At 30.7% G+C, this 22,398-nt stretch overlaps 1 protein-coding gene across 1 annotated transcript; it reads right to left on the bottom strand.

Annotated features, from left to right (window-relative positions):
* Positions 1-11,382: 11,382 nt before the first annotated feature.
* On the bottom strand, positions 11,383-20,536 carry LOC118450777 (fatty acid synthase-like). The gene is given in 20 exon segments (XM_085661230.1): positions 11,383-11,905; positions 11,975-12,217; positions 12,293-12,547; positions 12,637-13,097; positions 13,203-14,034; positions 14,116-14,574; positions 14,577-14,826; positions 14,924-15,165; positions 15,247-16,268; positions 16,340-16,744; positions 16,819-17,123; positions 17,214-17,719; positions 17,806-18,123; positions 18,204-18,364; positions 18,459-18,666; positions 18,766-19,059; positions 19,124-19,542; positions 19,639-19,870; positions 19,966-20,216; positions 20,304-20,536. Coding segments are annotated over 20 exon segments (7,158 nt in total). The 5' UTR covers positions 20,488-20,536; the 3' UTR covers positions 11,383-11,794.
* Positions 20,537-22,398: the final 1,862 nt, after the last annotated feature.

The following is a 22,398-nucleotide window of genomic DNA, read 5'->3' as shown; positions in this document are numbered from 1 at the left end:
AGAGAAATAGTAAGTTAACGTGTTTGATTAAGATGAGAAGAAATAATGAATTAATTAAATAAGATACAGTAGTGAATGGTTCGAATAAAGTTCAAATACCTTATTTCATATAATTACAAACACTTGAAGTATTTATATTTTTATTAGTAAATTGCAAAATTGGATGCAATTATACAATTGTCGCTTGCATATATAGTAAGGGTAAACTTTACTACATACAGTAGCTAAAAAACTTTTACTTACCTTCTAACATTAACAAGAAAAAAATTGTTCAATTTCAGATATAATATTTTAAGTGGACACATACTCAAGGACACAATTATTTTTCATATTTTGCATTTTTATTTAATTTTTATATTTTTATACGTTAATATGTAGTTCCTAAATCTTTTTGTTTTATAACCCACATCTTGTTTTATATTGCCACATCTTCGTGTCATAAATTGTGTTAACCGAATGCATCTCTTTATTGGAATGGACTTTCAATCGTCTTGAATAACAATGTATAATTCTTTTAAGTTTTTTCTAGGTTTCTTCTAGATTTTTGTTGTTTTACGAATTTGTTGACGTCAATTCATAATATTTTGATCGGATTTAAATCCAGAAGCTGTGACGGCAACTTCATTATATTAATATTTTGCTCATTTAGAAATTATTTTATTATGCCAGCCTTGTGTTTCGTATTATTATCACCCTGATAGATTCAATTCGTTAACATTTCATTGCTGGCATATGAGAGTAACACATTCTTAATTATGTCTGAATACTTAAAATGGTCCATGATTCCCACTATGGGATCGGTGTCATTGTACCCCAGATGAAAAGAAAACTTCCTTTTAAATTGTATAACCTTTTTAAATTCTTCTCGTACACGGCATCTGACATAGAAGTTCTTCCGTCAGAAGTAAATTGATTAAATATCAACACGTCCGTAAAAATTACTTTAGACCATTGTTATGATGTCAAATGAAAATATTTTTTGGCAAATGCAATTTTTGCTAGTTAATTCTTTTCCGAAATGAATAGTTTTTTCTGTGCCACTCGACCCGTTAAACTAAACTCATTTAAACGACGTCATATCATTCGAACACTTACTTTTTTATCCAAATCAGGATTAATTTCAGAATGTATAGTTACTGCAGTTTTAAATCTGTCTGCCTCGGAAGACTTACGGATCCTTCGATCAGTTCTGGCATCAGATTTTAACGAAAATTGTAACGAAGGAACATTAATTTATTTTTGAGGAATATTATCAATGGTTCCAACTAATTTTACGAGGAACATTATCTATGGTTTCTTAACATTCGATATACTTCATGGTTTGGAACCAGGCAACTCTGGATATTACTAGTTCCGGAAAAATTTAGCGATATGATTTCCCACTTTTTCGCAAAAATGTATACTTGTCTTCGTTGTTCTGGTTGTTTCATTGTGATATTTCTTTATTTACTCATGTTAATGCTCTTTATAATACATCTAACTACACGAACTACTCGATCGAGATTGATAAGGACAATTTATTTTTCCTGGCAATACGATACGCAAAGCATCCTTAAGTATTTGACCATTGCAAAAATTGACGCTCCAAACAAAACATTATTTCTTAGAATACGAAAAAAAAATATTTGCTTCAATATTTATATTATGAATACGAATTTTAACTTTTTTGTTACGACAGTTCGCTTCACCGGAGAAATGCCACTGAATGGGGTATCATACCGAAGAATGTGCACATTAATTTATGGTGTTCGCACTTACATCTTTCAACGCTATTTCTTGCACTTTCATGTATATACACTTTAAGTGTTACGTAACAACTGTTTTGCCATATTATAAGAGAAACATGAAAATAAGTATGCATATTTAGTAAATATGTGTATATATGCATTTTCAATAAAATTGTAAATATGTAAATATTATGAATATATTTTGCAATTATTATGAATAAAAATACAATTTAGGGTAATTAATATATCAAATTATAATTCTTAGTAATATAATTGAGAATGTTAAATTTTAAAACAAGGATAGATACACAAACCTACATTACAATTCTTAGATTCATACATAGATTCGCGTCTTTCATCGTTTGCATTGGAAACGGCGCACATTTCATTTCGTTTTTTCCCTACAGATACATAAACTGAAGGAAAATGTCTTTCTGTTAGTTGTAATGGTAATTATTACCTGTTCTATGATGATGATTTGTAAGTTAATAATACTTTTCCAGTATTTCTCTGATTAATTGCTCTTGAAACTTGGCCATGGGTTCTTTCATTTTATATTTGTAAATTCAATAAACATTGCTCACGCATTTGCCTAAAAAATAAAAAAAAAATATTTGCAGTACCAGTTCAATGATTTTCTCATTAAGTTCACAATGCTTATAAACACATCGGCACTATCTATTGTACACATTGAATTATTATTATATAATAAGCATAAAGATTTTTGGATAACTTTTTTTCCTTTGTACCTGAATTCTGTTGCAAATTCTGCCGTATGCATGGAAAAAAAACATGTATATTTCTTTTTTATCAACCCACTTTACGACTGATAAATTACTGGATGAACTAGAAGATGCCTCTCTTTTTTTTAATCGATCATTTAGCTTTGGCATTTCTTTCGCCTTTTTCTTACGATCCCGCATGCATTTGTACGATTATTATATAATAGATTATATAAAGTTGTACTCGAATACCAATTATCTACGTAAAGGATATGGCTTTTTTCTAAATAAGGCTTCATAAGTGAACTTTTACTCTCAATTTCCCAATAAACTTATTTTCGTTATCCTATAAATAAATAATAATTAATTCGGCATAAACAATTATATCTTGTATAAATTCTGTCTGAGAATAAAGGATTTCATGCTAGATCTACTTCTTTTCGAAGGATTGTACTGCTTGAAGGATAGTAGCCACCCTTTATATGAAAATAAACTTTCGTCAATATATAGCCGCAGGTAAGGTTGAAATGATTGACTAAATGTTTTTCGTTATATATAAATAACTTTCAGTATTATGTACAAACGATCATTAGTGAACATAATATAGTTCTGATAACATGGGTGAAATGTAGTATCCCTAACAATTTCAAATAGCAATCTCTAATCATTATTTTATTCAGAAATATTACTCTAGAGATGTTTGTCTTCACTAATTACATATTAGAAATGACACAGCAAAAAAACAATACAATACAGTCGATACTGTTCCTTTTGGATTCTTTATATTATTGTTATTTTTTTTTAGATCAATACTGATTTGTTTTGATTTGCAATGAATTCTACGAAATCCTCAGAGCTGAATGTAATCTATAATTTTTGCTGATTTACTAATATTTGCTGATCTACTAACATTCCTGAATATTTTGACGTAAATTTATATATTTTAGGGATACAAATTTTTAACATCCATATATCGTAGTAGCTGTCATTGTCTTTTTCAATCATCTCTGGTTTTAATTCTAAAGTACTACGAATATTTCTTCTTTTTTTCCATAAAGATATTTTCATTTTCATTATCTGAATTATTTTTTGAATCAATTAATATGTCTGAAAATATAATTCTTTTTGAAGTTTGCTGTAGCATGCTGACAAAGGCGGAAAAACATTTTATAAAACAAACTTTAAACTTTGTTTTAAAAAGTTTTTTAAAACAAGCTTCAAACAAAAGTTTCAAATAAATGTTTCTCACCTTTTGAAGAATTAACCTCTAAACCGTAAAATTGTACTAATGATCGCATTTTTCCAATTATTTGTAACGGTTCAAGAAAGATTTTTTATCATAATATTTTTGTATCGTACAAATATTCCACTGTCGAATAGTAAAATCAGTAGAAACTTCTTTCGGTGTTCAGTATACCTTATATGCTTTCAAAATATACTTTTAATAGGATTAATTCAATATTGGTCAATAGAATCAAGAGATACTCTACAGATATAGTAGAATCTTTTTGCCGACTATAAGCAGATTATAAACAGGATGTCGTATGGATGCTGACTGTAGTCGGCGCTCGTAATAAAAGGGTTAAGAATTACAGTTGTTTTATTTTTACTCCATTTCTTTACAGATATATCATACTTCAATATGTATTTCTATCCTGTACTTAAGTATATGGTCGCTACTATATGTACATGTATATATATATTAAGTGCATATATGTTAATATATACATATTATTCTATATATATTAATATAGTAAAAATATTAAGTTAAAAAAAGGTAAAACAGAAATTAAATATAAAATTAATAAATATAATGGACAGTTAAAAGCTTAGTATACGAATTGATAATTAAGTTCTTCCGTGTTTCATAAATGTAATGAAAGATAACTCGAATTCTACGACTAAATGTGTCAATTCTTTTCACGAGTCAACTTATTAGTATTATCATCATTATTATTAGTACTATTTTTCCCTCTAAAGATTATTTTTTCAGAAAATGAAGCCATGAATTTTGTATATCTTGTCTCAAGAAGAAGAAGAAAAGAACGATAGAAAAGGAAAAACTTTTTTAAATGTTAAAAACTTAATCACGAGTAAAACGAAAACTTGACTTGTTTAGTTCCTGACGATAGGCAATATCTATTACACGTGTGCAAGACTATCCCGTTGCGTATCACTCAAGAAGACTAGTTGACGAAAAATAATATAGATTTATCGGATCTAGATCTATCGAGTGCAATGACTAATAATTTCTTTTCTTTTTTTTTTTTTTGTTTATTTAATTTCTTTAGTTAAGAGTAACTACAGTATTATAGAAATTTTAACAATCCCACTTCTGAAGATCTGTAGCAATTTCTATTATCCCATTTCTGAAAATCTATAGGCGTTTCTATATATACAGGGATAGCTGCGATTAATAAAGAAATAAAAATCAATAGATATTTATTATGGAAAAATAATAAAAGAAATAATATAATAATACAGAATGTTAGTCTTTTCGGACACGGACATACTACAACTCTTCTTTGTCCAAAAACTACTGTTTACCTGGAGTTTTTCTCAACATTGTCCATTCGTTGTTTTTTTCTCGCGTACTTCCCGTAGTCTTTCTCACATTCGTTCATACGCATTTAGCAATCTTTATCAGCTTTTGTTTTATTTTTTTATCGTTACTCATCTCACTCATGCTGCATTATCATCTCACTTTCTCTATCTCAATCTCAGTCCATTCTCAATAATTCATAAACAATGTACTTTACGCGTATCAACGTCGTAGGCTGTAATAAATTTAGTAGGTGGTTAAAATTTGTTATTAAGAACCTCCATCCCAAAATTTTGTTTGACGTACCACAATATCTTCTTCCCAAATTATAAACTACAAAATTACACACGTTCGTGACATACCCCATACATGTTGCTACTTAATGTAGCAACATATTAGCGCGCGGTTGTTCTTATTATGTGTATTTGTGCTAATTTAACCGTTTATAATCCCTAAAGAGGCACATCCAGAGAAATGGAATTCGAGATTGAAGAAAAAATGGTTTACAAATGAGCGGTAAGAATTTGATACGAAGAAAATGGAAAGAACTTTCGAAATTTGTTACACTGTGACGGATAGAATCTTGTTCCTAAATTAAAGAAACACATTACATATGCTGTAGTATTTTTGAATATAGTCTTGTAAGTACGCTATACCACATCCATAGTGCGCTTGTAGTACTACGAAGGAACCGTTGACCGAGGATGATTTTGTCGAAGTCCCCTTTCTATTTTCGATGTTTATGCGTTTCTTCGACATCGAATGTTGTGTTACCCATGCACGCACCCATGTACTGCGAAATTTTTGGATTTTCATTTCTAACCGCGTACATACTCTTATTTTTCTATTCTTTCAACGAAATCAACTTTTATTTAGACCGAAGATATTTCTTGGTTTTTTAAGTGCTTCTGAAATATAAATTTTGTACTTAACAATTTATCGATATATATATATATATATACATATATGTGTAAAGAAAGTATACTTTCCTAAATTCTGTTGTCTTTTGATATCAACAAGTCGAGCCGTTAAGATTTGGAAGAGAAACGGGCATTAGGAAATAAAACTTAGACGAGAGAAGTAGGACGAGAGATCACTAAGAAACTTTATAAAGAAAATAGTAAATAAAATTTAAATAGTGAATAATAAGCGTAAATTGTCGTTTCTTTGTTTACAAGTAAGACTGTAAATAGTAAATAATCGCTAATTAATAAATAAAGATTTATAAACCTTTGTTCACAGAGAAACATCTTTTCGTTTATCATTTCAACTAATAAATTCGAGATGTTATAAAACGACAATTTACGCTTATTATTCACTATCGTACGATACACGGTCCAATTCGAAACAAATGAAGCCCGCCGGGAATCTCGCTCCTTGATCTGTGAGCGATAGCGATAATTCCTAATTATCGAAGATAATTTCTAAGAAGGGAAGATTCCGGATCCGCAAATTTAGGAGATTATGAAACTTTAGAAATATGTAAAGTTTATATAGGTATGTATTATGTAATTTAATTTTCCTGCTAATACTCACTCCAAGGGGATAATGAAAATCATACATTTTTCGATTTTATATTATAACTGGTATACCGTAAGAGATAGAGAACAAAGTCTAAGATAAAAGTTTTTTCTTTTAAATAGAACTAACATTTGACGAAATACATATCATTTATTTATATGATTGGACAAAAGTTATAAACGTAATTATTAATAATTTCTTCTAAAATTAATTTTTTCATGTGAGGTCAATCTGATTAATGAAAGTACAGAATGTTTTATAAAAAAGACTAAAAGTCATTAAACTTTCGGTTCAATCGAAAATAAGATACTTTTTCACATAATTGTATAGTTTTAAATCAAAATATTACTTAATCTCTTGGAACGACATATTTCAAAACGATTTTGACATATCGACTTCATTGGATGCGGAATCTGACATTATTTTTGGCCCAGCATAGCTGTTTGATGTATTTCCAATGTCCACAAATTTTTAACAGTAGTTATTGTCTTCCGTAAATTGAGGAAAATGAAGTTGCTCGTTTGGCTCTATTTGTTTATATATATATTGTGTCAATAGAATTCAAATAATTAAGACTATTCATTACCTCTGGTTTTTATCAAGGATTAAAACATCAATAAACATCAAGGAGAACAGCCATAATTCTTGACCAATTTTTATGAACAATATCTCATTTTAAAGACGAAGATATAATCTACGGTATATTGGTTCCAAATTTTTTAAAAAGGTTTTTATTTGTGTATAAACTATTCTCGAAGTATACCATTTTTAATACGATTTATTTTTGAAGGAAAAAAAGCTTTTTCATGGGTTTGAAACCGACACACTGTAGATTAAACTTTTGTCTTTAAAATGAGACCTCGTTCATTAAAATTAATTAGGATTTACTTCTGTTCTCATTCATGGTATAAATGCTGACATTTTTCGCGAAGAAAAAGTTTAATACTGTTTCGTTCCTCGAAATATTTAGCAAAAGAGATGAAGTTCGTAGCCCTATTACTGATTTTCATATACATGCTGGAATGACGTATGTTTTATGTCCATGAATTAACGATCGGCTGGTTGGTTGTGTGCATAAATAGCTGATGCTCAGATTTTTTAAACATTTTCGAATGCAAAGAAAAGCTTGAATGGGGAAGTTATGATAAATGACTCAATCATTTTAATAATTTTTTAGTTAAATAATTTTATGGTAAAAATAAGGAAATACGTATGTATAATAATACATTGTTTATGTCAATGAATCTGAGTTTAAAATATTGTTAAATTTGGGAAAAATTTATAGTTTCTTTTAGACTTTGAGAACTAAAAAGAGAAATTCTATATGTAATGTATAGTATATTGATAATTTTATAGTTCTAAGTTCAAAGCTAACATGGCTTTAATTATTGTATGATATTTTTATTATGATATCGATCTAAAAGAAAATAACGAACAAATTTACTCTTTTTCCCTTATTTGATAATTGATTTTCCTTATTTCATAGTGAGATGTTGTTATTTAACCTTTTATACTTATTTTCTCTACTGATGGCTGACGTGAATTTCACGGTGATCTGTGCTAGATAGGATACATCAGCAATATGATTTTGTTCGATGACAAATACATATAAAGTATACACATTTGTCCATTATTTTTTCAAAATTAATAATTAGTGAATATTTATATTATATATTATTTTTAATAAAGATCAAAATATGAGTTGTTTTCGACTTCATGAGATTTTTGTCCCAGTGGCATTTTGTTATGGTTTTCACTGTAGTTGTTCATTTCATATTATTACTATTATTACTATGATTACTAAGATAATAATATGTAATTTAGTTATATAATTACAAAAACAATAAAAAGAAGAAGAAACAATAGGATGAACTTATATTATATACATCGTGGAACAAACGATGATGGTAATGTATGATAATAAAAGAAGGAAAAATGTATTATTTTATGTGGTGGTTTGAAACGTGAATTCTCAACAAATCGTGTTATTGATAATTTCGACGCATGATCGCCTACCTAATACAAACGTATTTGAAGAAAAGTACGAAACGTTAATATTGTTTTCTTTCCATATGTTTCTCTTTGCTTACATACTTATGATCGCTATGCATTTGTTTCCACACGGTTTCTTACTCACGATCAGTCGAAACTAATTGTTTTTACTTTAATATCCTTGTCAATAAATGATATGAGTATAATGGTTGTCCAGCGCATAAATCGTTTATTACAAGAGAAAAATTATATCGGAATTACAATGGTCGCGGTCATGCAATATGTTAATCTGCTCTATCGCCTAACATAATTATTTTAAATTCTTTCATATGGAGTCTTCTCGAAAGAAAAATATGTCAAATGCAGTCAGAGATAGTTAAAGGTTGCCAGGTTTATTTAATAACAGTAATTACGATGCCATATAGATATTATTTGCAAGGTGATTAGTCGGAAGAATTGAATGATAAACAAATTTTTCAAAAAAATCAGTGCCAAAATTTATTATAACTTCCATTAGAATGATTTTCTTTCCCATCATTACAACTATTCTATAAAATAAATATATATTATTTCTCGATACCTAAAGTAATAAACATCTCTTAATTTGCACATAAAATAAATACGTATATGTTAATTTTTGATATTTAATATCTATTCACGTATAAATTATTGATAGCGCTGTACATCTTTTTGATACTAAGATGTATTCTATGTATGAAAAAAATCTCATTATACAATCGATTTACGACTAAGATGATTTTACGGGTGTCTTTTTTTAATCTTAATGTCTTTTATGACCAATTCGCAACTTAGATTATTTATCAAGTAATCGATTCTCGATTAATCTGTGTCAGCGATTCTATATAAATATTTGATTTGTGATAGCATCGTTTTCCTGTCTCGGAGCTTATTCCTGAAGAAAGATTTGCCGTGTTTTTTCGCAGACACAGGGTCGACATTTTGCTATTGCGGACACCTTTCGGTTCTCCAAAGCAAGTAAGATTGCTTTAGTGAATTGTTTTGTCGATTGACCATGACTAAAATGGTGCGGGATACGATATTACTGAGACGACGATTCCAGAACTTTTTCTTGCTAAAATCTGACGAAAATAATAGGCCCTGTTTAGATTAATCGATCGTCTAAACCCGCAATAAATTCTTCTAATCAATAGGCTAAATATTCTCATATTTTGGTATTTAACGCGATTCATTAGTTTGTCATTATCCCTACTTCAAAAATCTCTGTATTTAGAATGTTCGTTGTCGGAAACAACCAAGGACTTTCATCTTAAAAATCATCGATATTTTTCATAGTCTAAGACTATCTATAAATAATCATCATTTTGAACATTAGGAAGAGTTCTGTACAAATATCTGAAACAATAACAATATTAAACAATTTTTATTTTATACTTCGAATCATGAAACGTTATCTGATGTACGATCTGATGTAATGCGAGTAGTTGCTATATAATACGTCATTTCGTGGAGTTGATTGTTTTGTTTACTATCAAGCTGCTGAGAAGGGGCATAAATTTTCGATTGAATAATACAACAAATTCAAATCGTCAGTTCGATTCAAATCATCCATTTCGTTCTATTCTAACAATCTCAAATTTATTATAAGAAGCGAAAGCTTTTAAAATAGATACGCATATAATCACCATCTACGTGCTCTCTCTCTCTTTCTCTCTCTCTCTCTCTCTCTCTCTCTCTCTCTCTCTCTCTCTTTCTCTCTCTCTCTCTCTCTCTTTCTCTCTCTCTCTCTTTCTCTTTCTCTCACTCTCTCTCTCTATCTCTCTCTCTCTCTCTTCCTCTCTATCTTTCTGTCACTCTCTCTCTCTCTCGTTTTCTCTTCCTCTCTGCCTTTCTCTTACATTTATTAAATACATGCGCACGTACGTATAAACGTATAAAGTGCATTGGAGTGTGCAATCAAGATGAAATACGAGTATATCGTACAGAAATGATTACCGAAAATATGCATAGATGGAGAGTTACCATCAATTTATCTAAATCTATGTAACATTTTTTATATACACTTCACACATAAACTTTATATAAACTCCAAATATATTTGGAATTGGTGATAGATAGAAAAAATCATGTGGAATTTGTCAAAAACAATATTGATAAATTGATAGCCAGAAATAGTTTAAGGTTGGTCAAATTGATGATCCAATGCTATTTATTTGTAGTAAATATATTTTGTACTATAGTATTTATTATTTATTATTATTGTTGAGATAATCAAAAACAAGTCTTGATTTGATAAAATTTACATATTTCGAACCATACTAATGGATACGTAATTAAGCATTCGTATTCGTTTAAGGAGTTTTCTGAAGAATCAGAGAAAATATATTGAAACGATTTTTCCTTGAAAATTACAAAATCCTGCCATAAATTCACTGGAAAAGATAGACAGATTGACCGAAAAGATTGAATGACTCAAATAGAACAAAATTTATTTGCCGGAAATTTTCATGCATTAAGAATGTGAAACTAAAAAATTTGGTTTTCTTTTGTGTAATCAGGATGTTGATAATGTAGTAAGTATATTTTATTGAAGTAAATAAACCAAAAATTATTGTTAATTAAAGAAAAATTATACACATTATTAAAACAAAGAAAAATAAATAAATGGTTAATATTGTCGTTCCACAAAAAAAGTTTATAAATAATTCTTGACAGGTCGGAATAAATTAAGAAAATATATCGTTATTTCGTCATCTCCATCATTTCGAATTTATTTAAAATGTAGAAGTAACTACAAACGTGGAGATAACTATAGTTACTTAATTACTTCCAGATAGTGTCATTTTTATATTATTATTCTCAATGCTATTATCATTACTTTTGAAAAATCTGTCTTATTTGTGTTTTACGTATTTCTGCTTTGATTTATGATTATATCGTTTAATATAAATTCTCTTGTTTAAATAATAATATCTCTTAATATTAAATATATTTATAATAAAATTACTTTGATGATAATAATAATAAAAATATTCACAATTATATTATAAAATATTTATTTAGAATACAACGAAATTTTTAATAAACGATATAATGATAAAACAATGTAAAAATACATAAGTAATGAATAAGATCAAGTTTGTAATAATAATAATGTGAAATTACAAACTGTTTGTGTCGCAATATCCTGCTATTGGATAAATAGAATAAGTAAAAAGTCTTGACGAAGTTAATTTTTATCATTTCTACGAATAGAACTAAACGTCAAGCAAATGTATATGTATATATTACTTCATCTCATTTAATTTTTATTAGTCCCGTTTAAGCGGTTCATGATTAATCACCATTGCAATTTCATCGTTTTCTAACATCGTGGCATGATTGCCGTCAATAATATGTACTTCTACTTTGCCTTCAGTTATCTGAAAATAACAGTACTTTATAATAGATTAATGTTATATTAATGATATATAAAAATTTTTAAAACTTACTTTCTGTAATCCATAATCATACGAGATATGTTTTACAGACGATAACATCGGTTTAAACAATATGATCGGTGTTCTTATATATGGTATTGGTTCTGGATTATATTTCATAGTTGCATGCAGTCTCACATAAAATGAAAGGATGGCGTTTTTTTGATCCCGTTCCAAATATAATTGCTTGTGTTTGGAAGACAATACATTAAAGAATACATTTACTTTCTCATCCCACGTTTTGGATTTTTCCAACTCAAGTACAAGCAGGAAAGTAACGTTTTGTAGCTCGTTTGATAAAAGCAAGAAATAGAAAAAACGATGACAAACCTGTTGAATATTAACAGATGCTAATGTCTTCGCCATAATAACAAAAACTTTGTTTTGTAGCTCTTCCTCCGATGACGATTGTAACTGTTCGCTTACAAGTTCTTTCATTAGTTGAGGAGCACCGTCTATCAAAATTAGCCAGCCTTTGAACCCTTTGGTTTCTAATTATCGCGTGAGTTCAATTGTTACAAGCGATCCGAATGAGTACCCCACTAAAGTAAAATCTTTTCGATCTTTAAGTTTCTCTAATATATGCTGTAATATGTAAAGTTACATACCATTTTAATGCAACAGATTGAATAATATTTAATTTAATCAAATATATCTTTAGTAAAAGAGTATACCAGTAGAAATGAATGGGCCATTTCTTCTACAATTTCTAATTCATAATTTGTCCCAAGTTGGAAACAAGTCGCTGGCGACTTAATTTTCGATTCTAATGTTTTGAAAATGATACCATAGCCTTCAATACCTGGAATGAAGAATATCTCGCTCCGATCTTCCTCTGGTTTAGTTTTAAGGGAGACAATTAGATCGGAGGAAAGTTTTTCGCCGAACAATTGCATCAACATATTCGTACCAAATAATATTTTGTCGGTAGCAATTTCAATACGATTACTATCACCTGATAGCTTGTTGTTCATTTTCATAAGTTTGGCAAAGCTTAAGCTGCGAATGTCCTCCGCGTTGAGATATATTTCATACTCGCGCTCTAAAGTTTGTTTTATTTCTATACCCATCATAGAATCCATTCCAAGTTCAGACAAGGAAGTATGTGGATTGAAACTATTCAAGTCTTTAATACCTATACTCAAGAAATTATTATTTAAATAAGATAAAGACAGTAAAAGCGAGCGAAAAAAATAAAATTATTAAATTTAGCGATAAGCATGAATTAACCGAAACTTACACATAATTTTTAAGACAGCATTTACGACATTGTCCTCACGATCGCCATCTAATTGTTTTTCAGCGACTATCATACTAGCAACTATAGGTTTATCCTGTAGCAAAAATCGATTCATTTCTTCTAAACATGATGTTATTTTTTGCTGTAAAGTACCGCCAATAACAAGTTCTTTGTCGTCATTCTGCATGTCCGCGACAAAACCGACGTCTCCAATAGCTCCCCATTGAATAGCTAATCCAGGCAAACCCTCTTCTACTCTCTTTTCGCATATTCTTTCCATAACGGAATTAACCATACCATAATTCGTTTGCCCAGAATTTCCTCTTCCGCACGAGACGGAAGAGAAGACTACGAAATGCCGAAGATTTGGACAAAGCTTTCTAGTAACTTCGTCCAAACGTTTCGTTGCCCAGGCTTTTCCCTTGAAACATTCTTCAAAAGTTTCCATCGTTTGGTTACAACAAATACAATCTTTCAAAGACACCGCGAGGTTAAATATACCATCGATGGGACCATCATCTATTGCTGATTTTATTACAAGCTCGCAGTCTTCTTGTATAGTCGCATCGAGACCGACAAGGATCTTAATATTCACACCGTATAATTCCCATCTCTTGATTCTCATTTGCTGATAACCAGTCTTTAAGCCGTTTCGCGAAGTAATGACAATATTTTTAGCATTTCGAAGAACCAACCAATCGATTAATTCTAAACCAAAACAACCCAAGCTGCCAATAATTACATAGCTTTTGTTTGGGTAGCATGTATAATAAGGTTCAGCCAAGATCGGTGTATTCAGTGGTTTATCTTCTTCGCGTATTTTTATTAGAATCTACGAAATTCAAGATGGATTTCGAGTTATAATTTAAGATAGTACAAATAAATGAATATTAAAACAACAATCACAACTTACTTTTCCAATATGTTTACCAGCAGCCATGAATCTAAAGGCTTTCTCTACTTGATCTCTGCCGAAGATTGTTCTTACAATCGGTTTGATTGCATTTTCCTTAAGGAGTTTGTTTACGTTTGAACTTATTTCATTTCTGATTCCGTCCTTGGTAACTATAATTTGATTTAACATTACAGCATGAAAACTGATCTCCTTCGTAAAGACAGCGATGTCTAACGGATTATTTGCAGCTAAGTCAAACTTTCCAATTTCTAAAAATCGTCCCCCATAGGCTAAACAATGCAGAGATGCTAAAAGTTTTTCTTCCGCTAAAGAATTTAGAACTATATCTACACCTCTACCGTCGGTTTCTTGCAAAATCATTTGTTCGAAGCTAGTATCTCTAGAATTTCCAATGTGATTATCGTCGATACTGGGAAATGTTTCTTTAATGAAAATACTTTTAATGAAAAATATAATTTTTCAGGTCTATCAACGGTAGTAAATATTTCACAGCCTTCGTGAAGAGCTAAGGTAATCGCGGCTTGGCCAACACCACCAGCACCAGAGTGGATGAGTATTCTATCACCTTTTTTCATTTCTCCGTTAATATAAAGTGCAGCAACACATGTGGAATATACGCATGGTACTGTCGCTGCATCGTCCAAACTCCAACTTTCAGGTACGGTCCAAGAAAAAATTTTGTCCATTTGGCAAAGATTTGATATGCATCTGAAAGAATATTTCTCATTTTATTTTCCTTCATTTGCCGTTATTTTTTATTATTTTCACGATTAAATCTCAATCTTATGATTTTTAATTAGCTCACTTGTTTGGATTAAGTCCCATAATACGTCGACCACCAATACTGATTCCGCTATATTCAAGTCTAAGTAAGTTGTCAACATTTTTTCTGTCCTGTTGGAATACATCTAATCCTATTTTACCTGTTGCCAACATCACGTCTTTAAAGTTCAACGATGCATAATGGATACGAACAAGATCTTCCTTTTGATAGTCTTTCGTAATTGGTTCTTCGAGCCATCTTAATGAACTTAAATCTCCGCGTGACTGTTAAAAAGTGTTATTGCACAAATTTTATTGTATTATTTCATGATATTTAAGAAAATTGGATAAACTGTTCTTACATACCAACTGATTAACAATGGCATGATACATAAGCTTTGGTTCACCGGATGGAAGTAGTTGATGTCTATATGATCCCCATACGTTTCCTGGGCGTAAAACATTGATGACAAGATCGGTTTCGAGTTGTTCCGAATAAAGGGACAATTCTAAAGAAAATTTCGGCGCTTTAAGATCCTGAATTAGAACAGCTCGAAAGATTTTGCCTCCAGGTTCTTTTTGTAAGCAATTAATGAATCCTAAGAGACCAGATTCAAAGTTTCTTTCCTCAAAAAGTATCACCCTCATGTTATCTTCTTGTTTTTCATTGGCAAGCACATTTTGTACTTCTTTCAACCAGTTAAATTCATTGCTCCTAACATTAATAACTTGAGTATATTTCGAAATTTTCTTGATCTTTCTTAATAATATCCACGATTCCTCTGAAGTACGTTTCTCCAATACTATACCTAATTGAAATTCCTTTAGAATAGAAAAGTCCAATGGTATATTTTCTTTTTCCCGCGATAAAAGGAAAGCTCCATCTTTTGTAGATTTTAAAAGTTGTTTTAAACTGTCCTTTTTTTCATTGGTTAATAAACAACATCCAACTGCTAATATCGCTACATCATCTGTTCGTAATTTTGTTGATTCTAAAATTTCAACATTTTTAAGAATGTCTTCTTCGCCAGATTTCTTTGGTGGTGCAAATAAATTAATGTTTGCTTGAATCGAAGGTAAATTGGCTAGAATGTCTCTGAACAATGGTGAAACAAGTTTCTCTGCAGTAATATTGTCATTATCCTCAACGAGTTCTATTGTTTTCACTTTCATCATTGGTATATTCTCAAGAGTAATATGCATAGATAACGTTAATATTTCGCGTAATGTCATTTCCCTTCTGTCACGATAAGCAATGAATTTATGTTCTTCGATAATTGGATCACTGACAGGTTTCTTCCGAACAATCTCACTGGCCCTAATATTATGAATTTCCACACCCTCTGTTACAATCACATCAATATCCTCAAATAATTGTACAGGTACATCTGAAATAATATTATTGAATATAAAGGAATTTGCTATATAGATTCACTTTGAATAAAAAGTAAATATTTACATTTTTTATTGGTTGTCAAACTTTGCAGATATCGTTGATGAGCTTTAGTATCTATTATCAATTTTCGAATTCCAGTCGGTACGAATAAACTTCGGGTATCTAAAGCGAGTATTTTCATCTGCAATATGTTATCCAGGAATGCTACCCAATTTTTTTTCCACTCGATATGTCCTTTTTTTCCTGAAACTGAGGCACTGTTTAAACTTCGAAAGAGGCCGCTATATTGGTAACCACGCAGTTTCAGCTCTTTATAAATATCTTTCTCATCTAATTCTTCCTTCTCATTGCCAATATTTGATTTGATCAGATCAAGGGGTATTTTCTCTTGTAACAAGTTTGTTGCAACACGTATCACTCCAGTAACAATAGCAAGACCACCTTCGGCCACTTCGAAATTACCACTGCCTGTTCATTCAAAGAACGACATATGTTAACTTCTTTAAAACAATATGTAGATACTAGTTGTGGAGAGTGGATACCTTTTTGAATCATGACTATCATTTCAATTTTGCCTTTTTTCGGAATGGTGGTAGCTCGATAAAACTTTATATTTTCAATGATAACAGATAATTCCGCGTACAATTGTCCTATCATCATGCCGAAAGTTTGCCAAACTAAACATAAATATCCTGTCGCTGGAAACAAATTTCTGCCATCGACCACGTGCCCAATAACGTACTGATATTCTTCATAATCGATAGATATTTCAAATATTCGTTCGCCAGAATCAATTCTCTCTTGGCTATTGTAATCTGTCACAAACCAGTCGTCTGAATGTTTCCATCTAAACACATAATAACGTTGAATTTTTATATTACATTCAGAAGAAATAATTATTAACCTTTTTCGTTTTCTATGTTCTCGTAATACTTACTTAATAAGTGGTGATATCATTGGAGTACCTCGACTGACCGGATATTCTACGTGTGGATATAATTTAGCAAGATCAAGCTGTATACCGCTGTTATAAATCTTCCCTAATGCTTGCAGAAAAATGATCACGTTATCTTTATCATTTAGATGATTTAATGCAATATTCCTGACGGTTGGTTGCAATGATTTTCTTAATGTAGCTTGTAGTAGATTTTGCGATCCAATTTCAATTGTGACAACATTGTTCGGAATCAGAGCTAATGATTCTGCAAAGAGTACAGGTTTCAACAGGTTATTGGTGTGATACTCAGCTGACGAGAGTTTTGCGGCTGATGTCGACCACGCGTTTCGTGGCACCGATGTACTGAGCCATTTTTCACTTCGTGCCTTCGCTACTGGTATCACTTTCTTTAAATATACAAAAAGTTTCGATCCAACTGCTGCCATATATCGGCTATGATAAGGTATATTATTGCACGCTACCTCATCCACGATAACTTCAGTTGCCTTCCAAATACAAACACATTCAGAAAAATCAATTTAATAGTAAGGAATATTTTTATTGGCTAGATCCTGATTATATTCAAACGAACCTGTAATTTTTTAACGAATTTCTTCACAGAATCGGTCGGTCCGCTAACAGTTGTACTTTCAGTTCCATTGTGACATGCGATGTCGATATCAACAGGACAGCAATTTTTCAGATCTTCATAGGAAAGCCCTACCGTTGCCATAGAACCATGAGATATTTTTGTTTCCATCAAGGCAATTCCTCGCGAATATGCTGCTAATATCATTTCCTCTGCTGTAAAACATCCATCTGCGTAGGCACAACCAAGTTCACCAACGGAATGTCCGATGATGTAATCTGGTACTACACCTACGGAAGTTAGAAGATCTACCAAGCCGATCTGTAAAGATTTTTTCCTTTAGTTAAATCTTATCGAACGTATGCACTTCTCCCAAATAAATAAATAATTGTCGATATTACCTGAACTGCAGCAATTCCGACGATCGAATGCAAGATATTGTCGAACATGCTGTTATCATTTTCAGTTAAAATTTTATAAATATTCAATTTATATTGCTTTAATACAGCGTCACATTTCTCTATAGCTTTAGCAAATATAGGGAATCTCATTAGACTTTGACCTGTAAATAACAAATTCTACGTTCCAGTACATTTGATCGCAATGGTTATTATTTTCATAGTTACGAAGAAATAATAGAACAAAAATTTCCGTACCTATACCAGAACAGTGCGATCCCATTGCAGAAAAAACAAACAATATTGGTTTTTTTATACCAGAATAATTTTCAATTTCTCTCAATTTTTCGTCAGACGATTTAGAACTAGTTATCGTGTATCCTCGACATAAATGACTTGTTGTTTCTTTGAGATGAATATCATGAAGGAGACAAATAAATTCGACATCTATCGGTCGATTATCGATCTACGTAATAGGATGTTGAAATTGTATTGATCTATTTTACTGTAGAATAAACAAGTATAACATCTTTATGTTTTCTATTTAAAAGAACATTTCACCTACATCATTTAATATGGTTACAATTGTTTCTTCGGTACGTCCAGAAAGAGTTACCAGTCTAGGCAAATCGTAATCTGGCAATCCTTTATTGACCTTTGTTTTTGGATTTGATTTAAGTAAGACGTGAGCATTAGCACCACCAAAGCCGAAAGAGTTAATGCCTATGTATTCCCCATCAAGTGGAGACGTTTCGGTAACAGCCATGATTCTCCCTTCCGTAAAAGCTTTCACGTCTTTGCGTAGTCGATTAAGATTGATATTTGGTGGTATTAGGCCTGACTCCATCGATATTATCGCCTGTAATATATCAAAGAAACGAAGCTGAATAATTGTCTCGTCTTATACTTCAAAATATGTTTACCTTAGCAATGGAGCACATTCCACTGGCTGGTTCGGTATGACCCAAATTTGATTTGATGGAACCGACTTTAAGAGGATTGTTTCTGTTTTTTGTGAAAATCTGATCTATAGCATTTATTTCTTCAGGATCACCAACTTTAGTTCCTGTACCATGAGCTTCGATGTAATTTATACAAGCTGTTGGTACACCGCATTCATCGTAGAATTCTTTGAGAAGAGTACTCTGAATTTGGCTAGAAGGAAATGTTATTCCCTGTTTCTTATAACCATCGCAATTAGTTTTCGCATGGATAACTGTTGCATAGATTCTTTTAGCATTTTTTCCTTTTTGCAGAAATGTAACAACTACGGCTTCGCTGCGCACGTAACCATCTGCATCTTCGTCGAAACACTTGCAACGAACATCCTCAGACAATATTCCTGTTAGAGAGGTACAAAATGGAATAATTGTTTAATACTCTCATGATAATTCGAGAAAAAAGGAAAAATGCTTCAAGAAAATATCATAATTAATACCTAAACGTTTAAATTGCAAAGATACAAATGGATGAAGGCAAAGATTTGATCCAGCGACGATCGCGTAATCACATTGTCCGTTATGTATAGCTCTATATGCGTGTTCCATCGCAAATAGACTTGAGCTGCACGCGGTATCGACGTTATATGTTGGTCCAGTGACACTCAACCAATTCGAAATTCTGCTGGCCATAAAAGCTTTACTACAGCTTATGATACCAAAGCCATTTATCTACAATTGAAAACACGTATCATACGACTTATCCGACTATATAAGTAATTGTAAATAATGCGTCTATATACCGATTGTATGATCGATTTCTTTACCTGGAGTTTGTCTTAGAACCAAGTTTTCTCCGTATCGGAGAAGCATGAACCTAAGAATACACCTGTCCTCGTTCCACGAAGATCTTTTGGATGAATTCCAGCATCTACAATAGCTTCATAAGTATGTTTGAACAATATTCTGCCCATAGGATCCATAGTATGTGTTTCTTTAAAATCGACGTCAAAAAATAATGCATCGAATTTCTCAATATTGTTAATCTTCCCCATTCGTCGTGGAATTTCTGAATCCTCTAATAAAAGGTAAAGATAGAAAAATATTAATATTGTTTAATGGTTACGTTGTTAAATAAAATAGATTTTATACGTATAATCGATACCTGTATTTATTCCGTTATCTGTGATACAATCTTTGCGATTAAAAATATTATCTTTCAATTCATACAAATTGTTGGATTTTGGAAATCTACCAGCGATTCCGGAAATAACAACATCTTCGCCTGGTTCTAGATCGGCATATTTGAAAAATTTGTACGATTCCTCTTGCTCCTTAAACTCATTCATGACGTTATGATATTTTACATTCGTTTGTCTGAAATAGAAATTGGACACGAACTGAAATTGTTAACGAAGAATTTTTCTTTTTAATAATTCTTTCCGTCTCCATGAAATTCGTTATATCACGTCACGTATTATAAGTTCTTGTATCTTTCCGTTCGACTTATTCAAATGAAGATGTATTTTTAACGGACCTTAATGAATTTGTTTATTCCTTTTATACTAATTAGGTACGTCATGGTCAATGAAAGAGCACTGTTCAATATAGAAACGATAAAGTTAAACAGTAAAATGTATGCAGGTGTATATAAAATGTATATATAATATGTATATAAAGTATATATATATATATATAGTGTGTATATATAAATATATGTATATATATATATATATATATATATATACACATATATATATGCAGACACAGGAACACATAATATTTATATACCTACGCGTGCGCTTACATAAACACTCATATAAAGCTATTTCTGTTCCAAATGTCCTTACTTTTCATATCTAATACTGAACCAAATACTACAAACATATATTATACTTTGTTTATCTTGTATTCCTTTATTAAGTTAATACATTATATATAAAACCGTGTTTAGTAATATATACTTATAAATATATACGAAATAAAATAAGTAAAGACAAATCAATATTATCTAACGAGTTTTCTTTAATTCAAAAATTTTACCTTCTCCGTATAATCTTTTTGTTATCTAAAATTTAACATGTCCTATAACAATAAAGAGAGCAAAAGTAAGAATAATAAATAAACTCTAGTAGCGATTTATTTTTCTACTCGAATAATAAATAATTAATGATGAATATATAATTTAAATAAATATCATGCACGCTACGCAGCCTTGAGATATATGCATAATGAAGAAAAATAGTACGAAGTGATTAAGACTATTCATAAACTTTTGTTCAATGTGTGTGTAAATAGAGCATCAAGTATGGAAAAAATATGAATTACTAATCAATTGGGAAACGCTGTCCTTGTGATACTATCGTATCATTGTATAAGTTTGTTTTATTATTTCCCTCTCACTGTTACATAACAATCAGTTTTATGTGAATAGAATAACTAGTAGACTGCGAATACACCCTTTTCAGTCTCTCTTAAGTATATCTTTCGTTGATGGTAGCGTGCGTCTCGCAGTAATCCGTCTTAGTAAGACGTCGGTACGCATTTGGTTTACGATAAATGCGTAGAAAATAATACATATAATTAACACATATATGAATTAGTATTTAAATCTGTGACAAAAATAAGAATTTGTCCAATATTTTCTTAAAAATAGTTAGTGAATAATTATCTATTATATTAATTATAATAAACACATAACAATAATAAAGTAATAAGGAAAGGAGAAACGATAGCGGACGAAAACAAAAGAAACGTTTCATACTTTTCTTCAGATGAGTTTGTATTAGACTGTTGATCATGTGACGAAATTATCAAGGACATGATTTGTTGAGAATTCACACGTCAAACCACCATCTAAAAGGATACATTTTTCTTACTATTATTATCATAAATTATCGTCATCATATGTGTCACGATGCATACAATATAAATATATTCTCTGTTTCTTCTTTTTTTTACTGTTTTTGTTGCTACATTATTACCTTACACATTATTATTATAGTAATAGTAATAGTAATAGTAATAATATGAAATGAACTACTACAAGGGAAACGATATCAAAATAGCGCTGGGAGGAAAATTTCGTAGATGATGCGGAAACAAACTCACATTTTGATCTATATTAAGACTAATATATAATATATATATTCACTAATTATTAATTTAAAAAAAATAATCGATAAATATATACTTTATTTGCATTTGTCATCGAACAAAATTATACTGCTGCTATATCCTATCTAGCACAAATCACCGCG

The sequence above is a fragment of the Vespa mandarinia genome, chromosome 14 (genome assembly GCF_050613455.1).
Source record: "Vespa mandarinia isolate Hongniang chromosome 14, ASM5061345v1, whole genome shotgun sequence".
Classification (NCBI taxonomy): Eukaryota; Metazoa; Arthropoda; class Insecta; order Hymenoptera; family Vespidae; genus Vespa; species Vespa mandarinia.
This window is presented reverse-complemented; position numbering and strand designations above follow the sequence as displayed.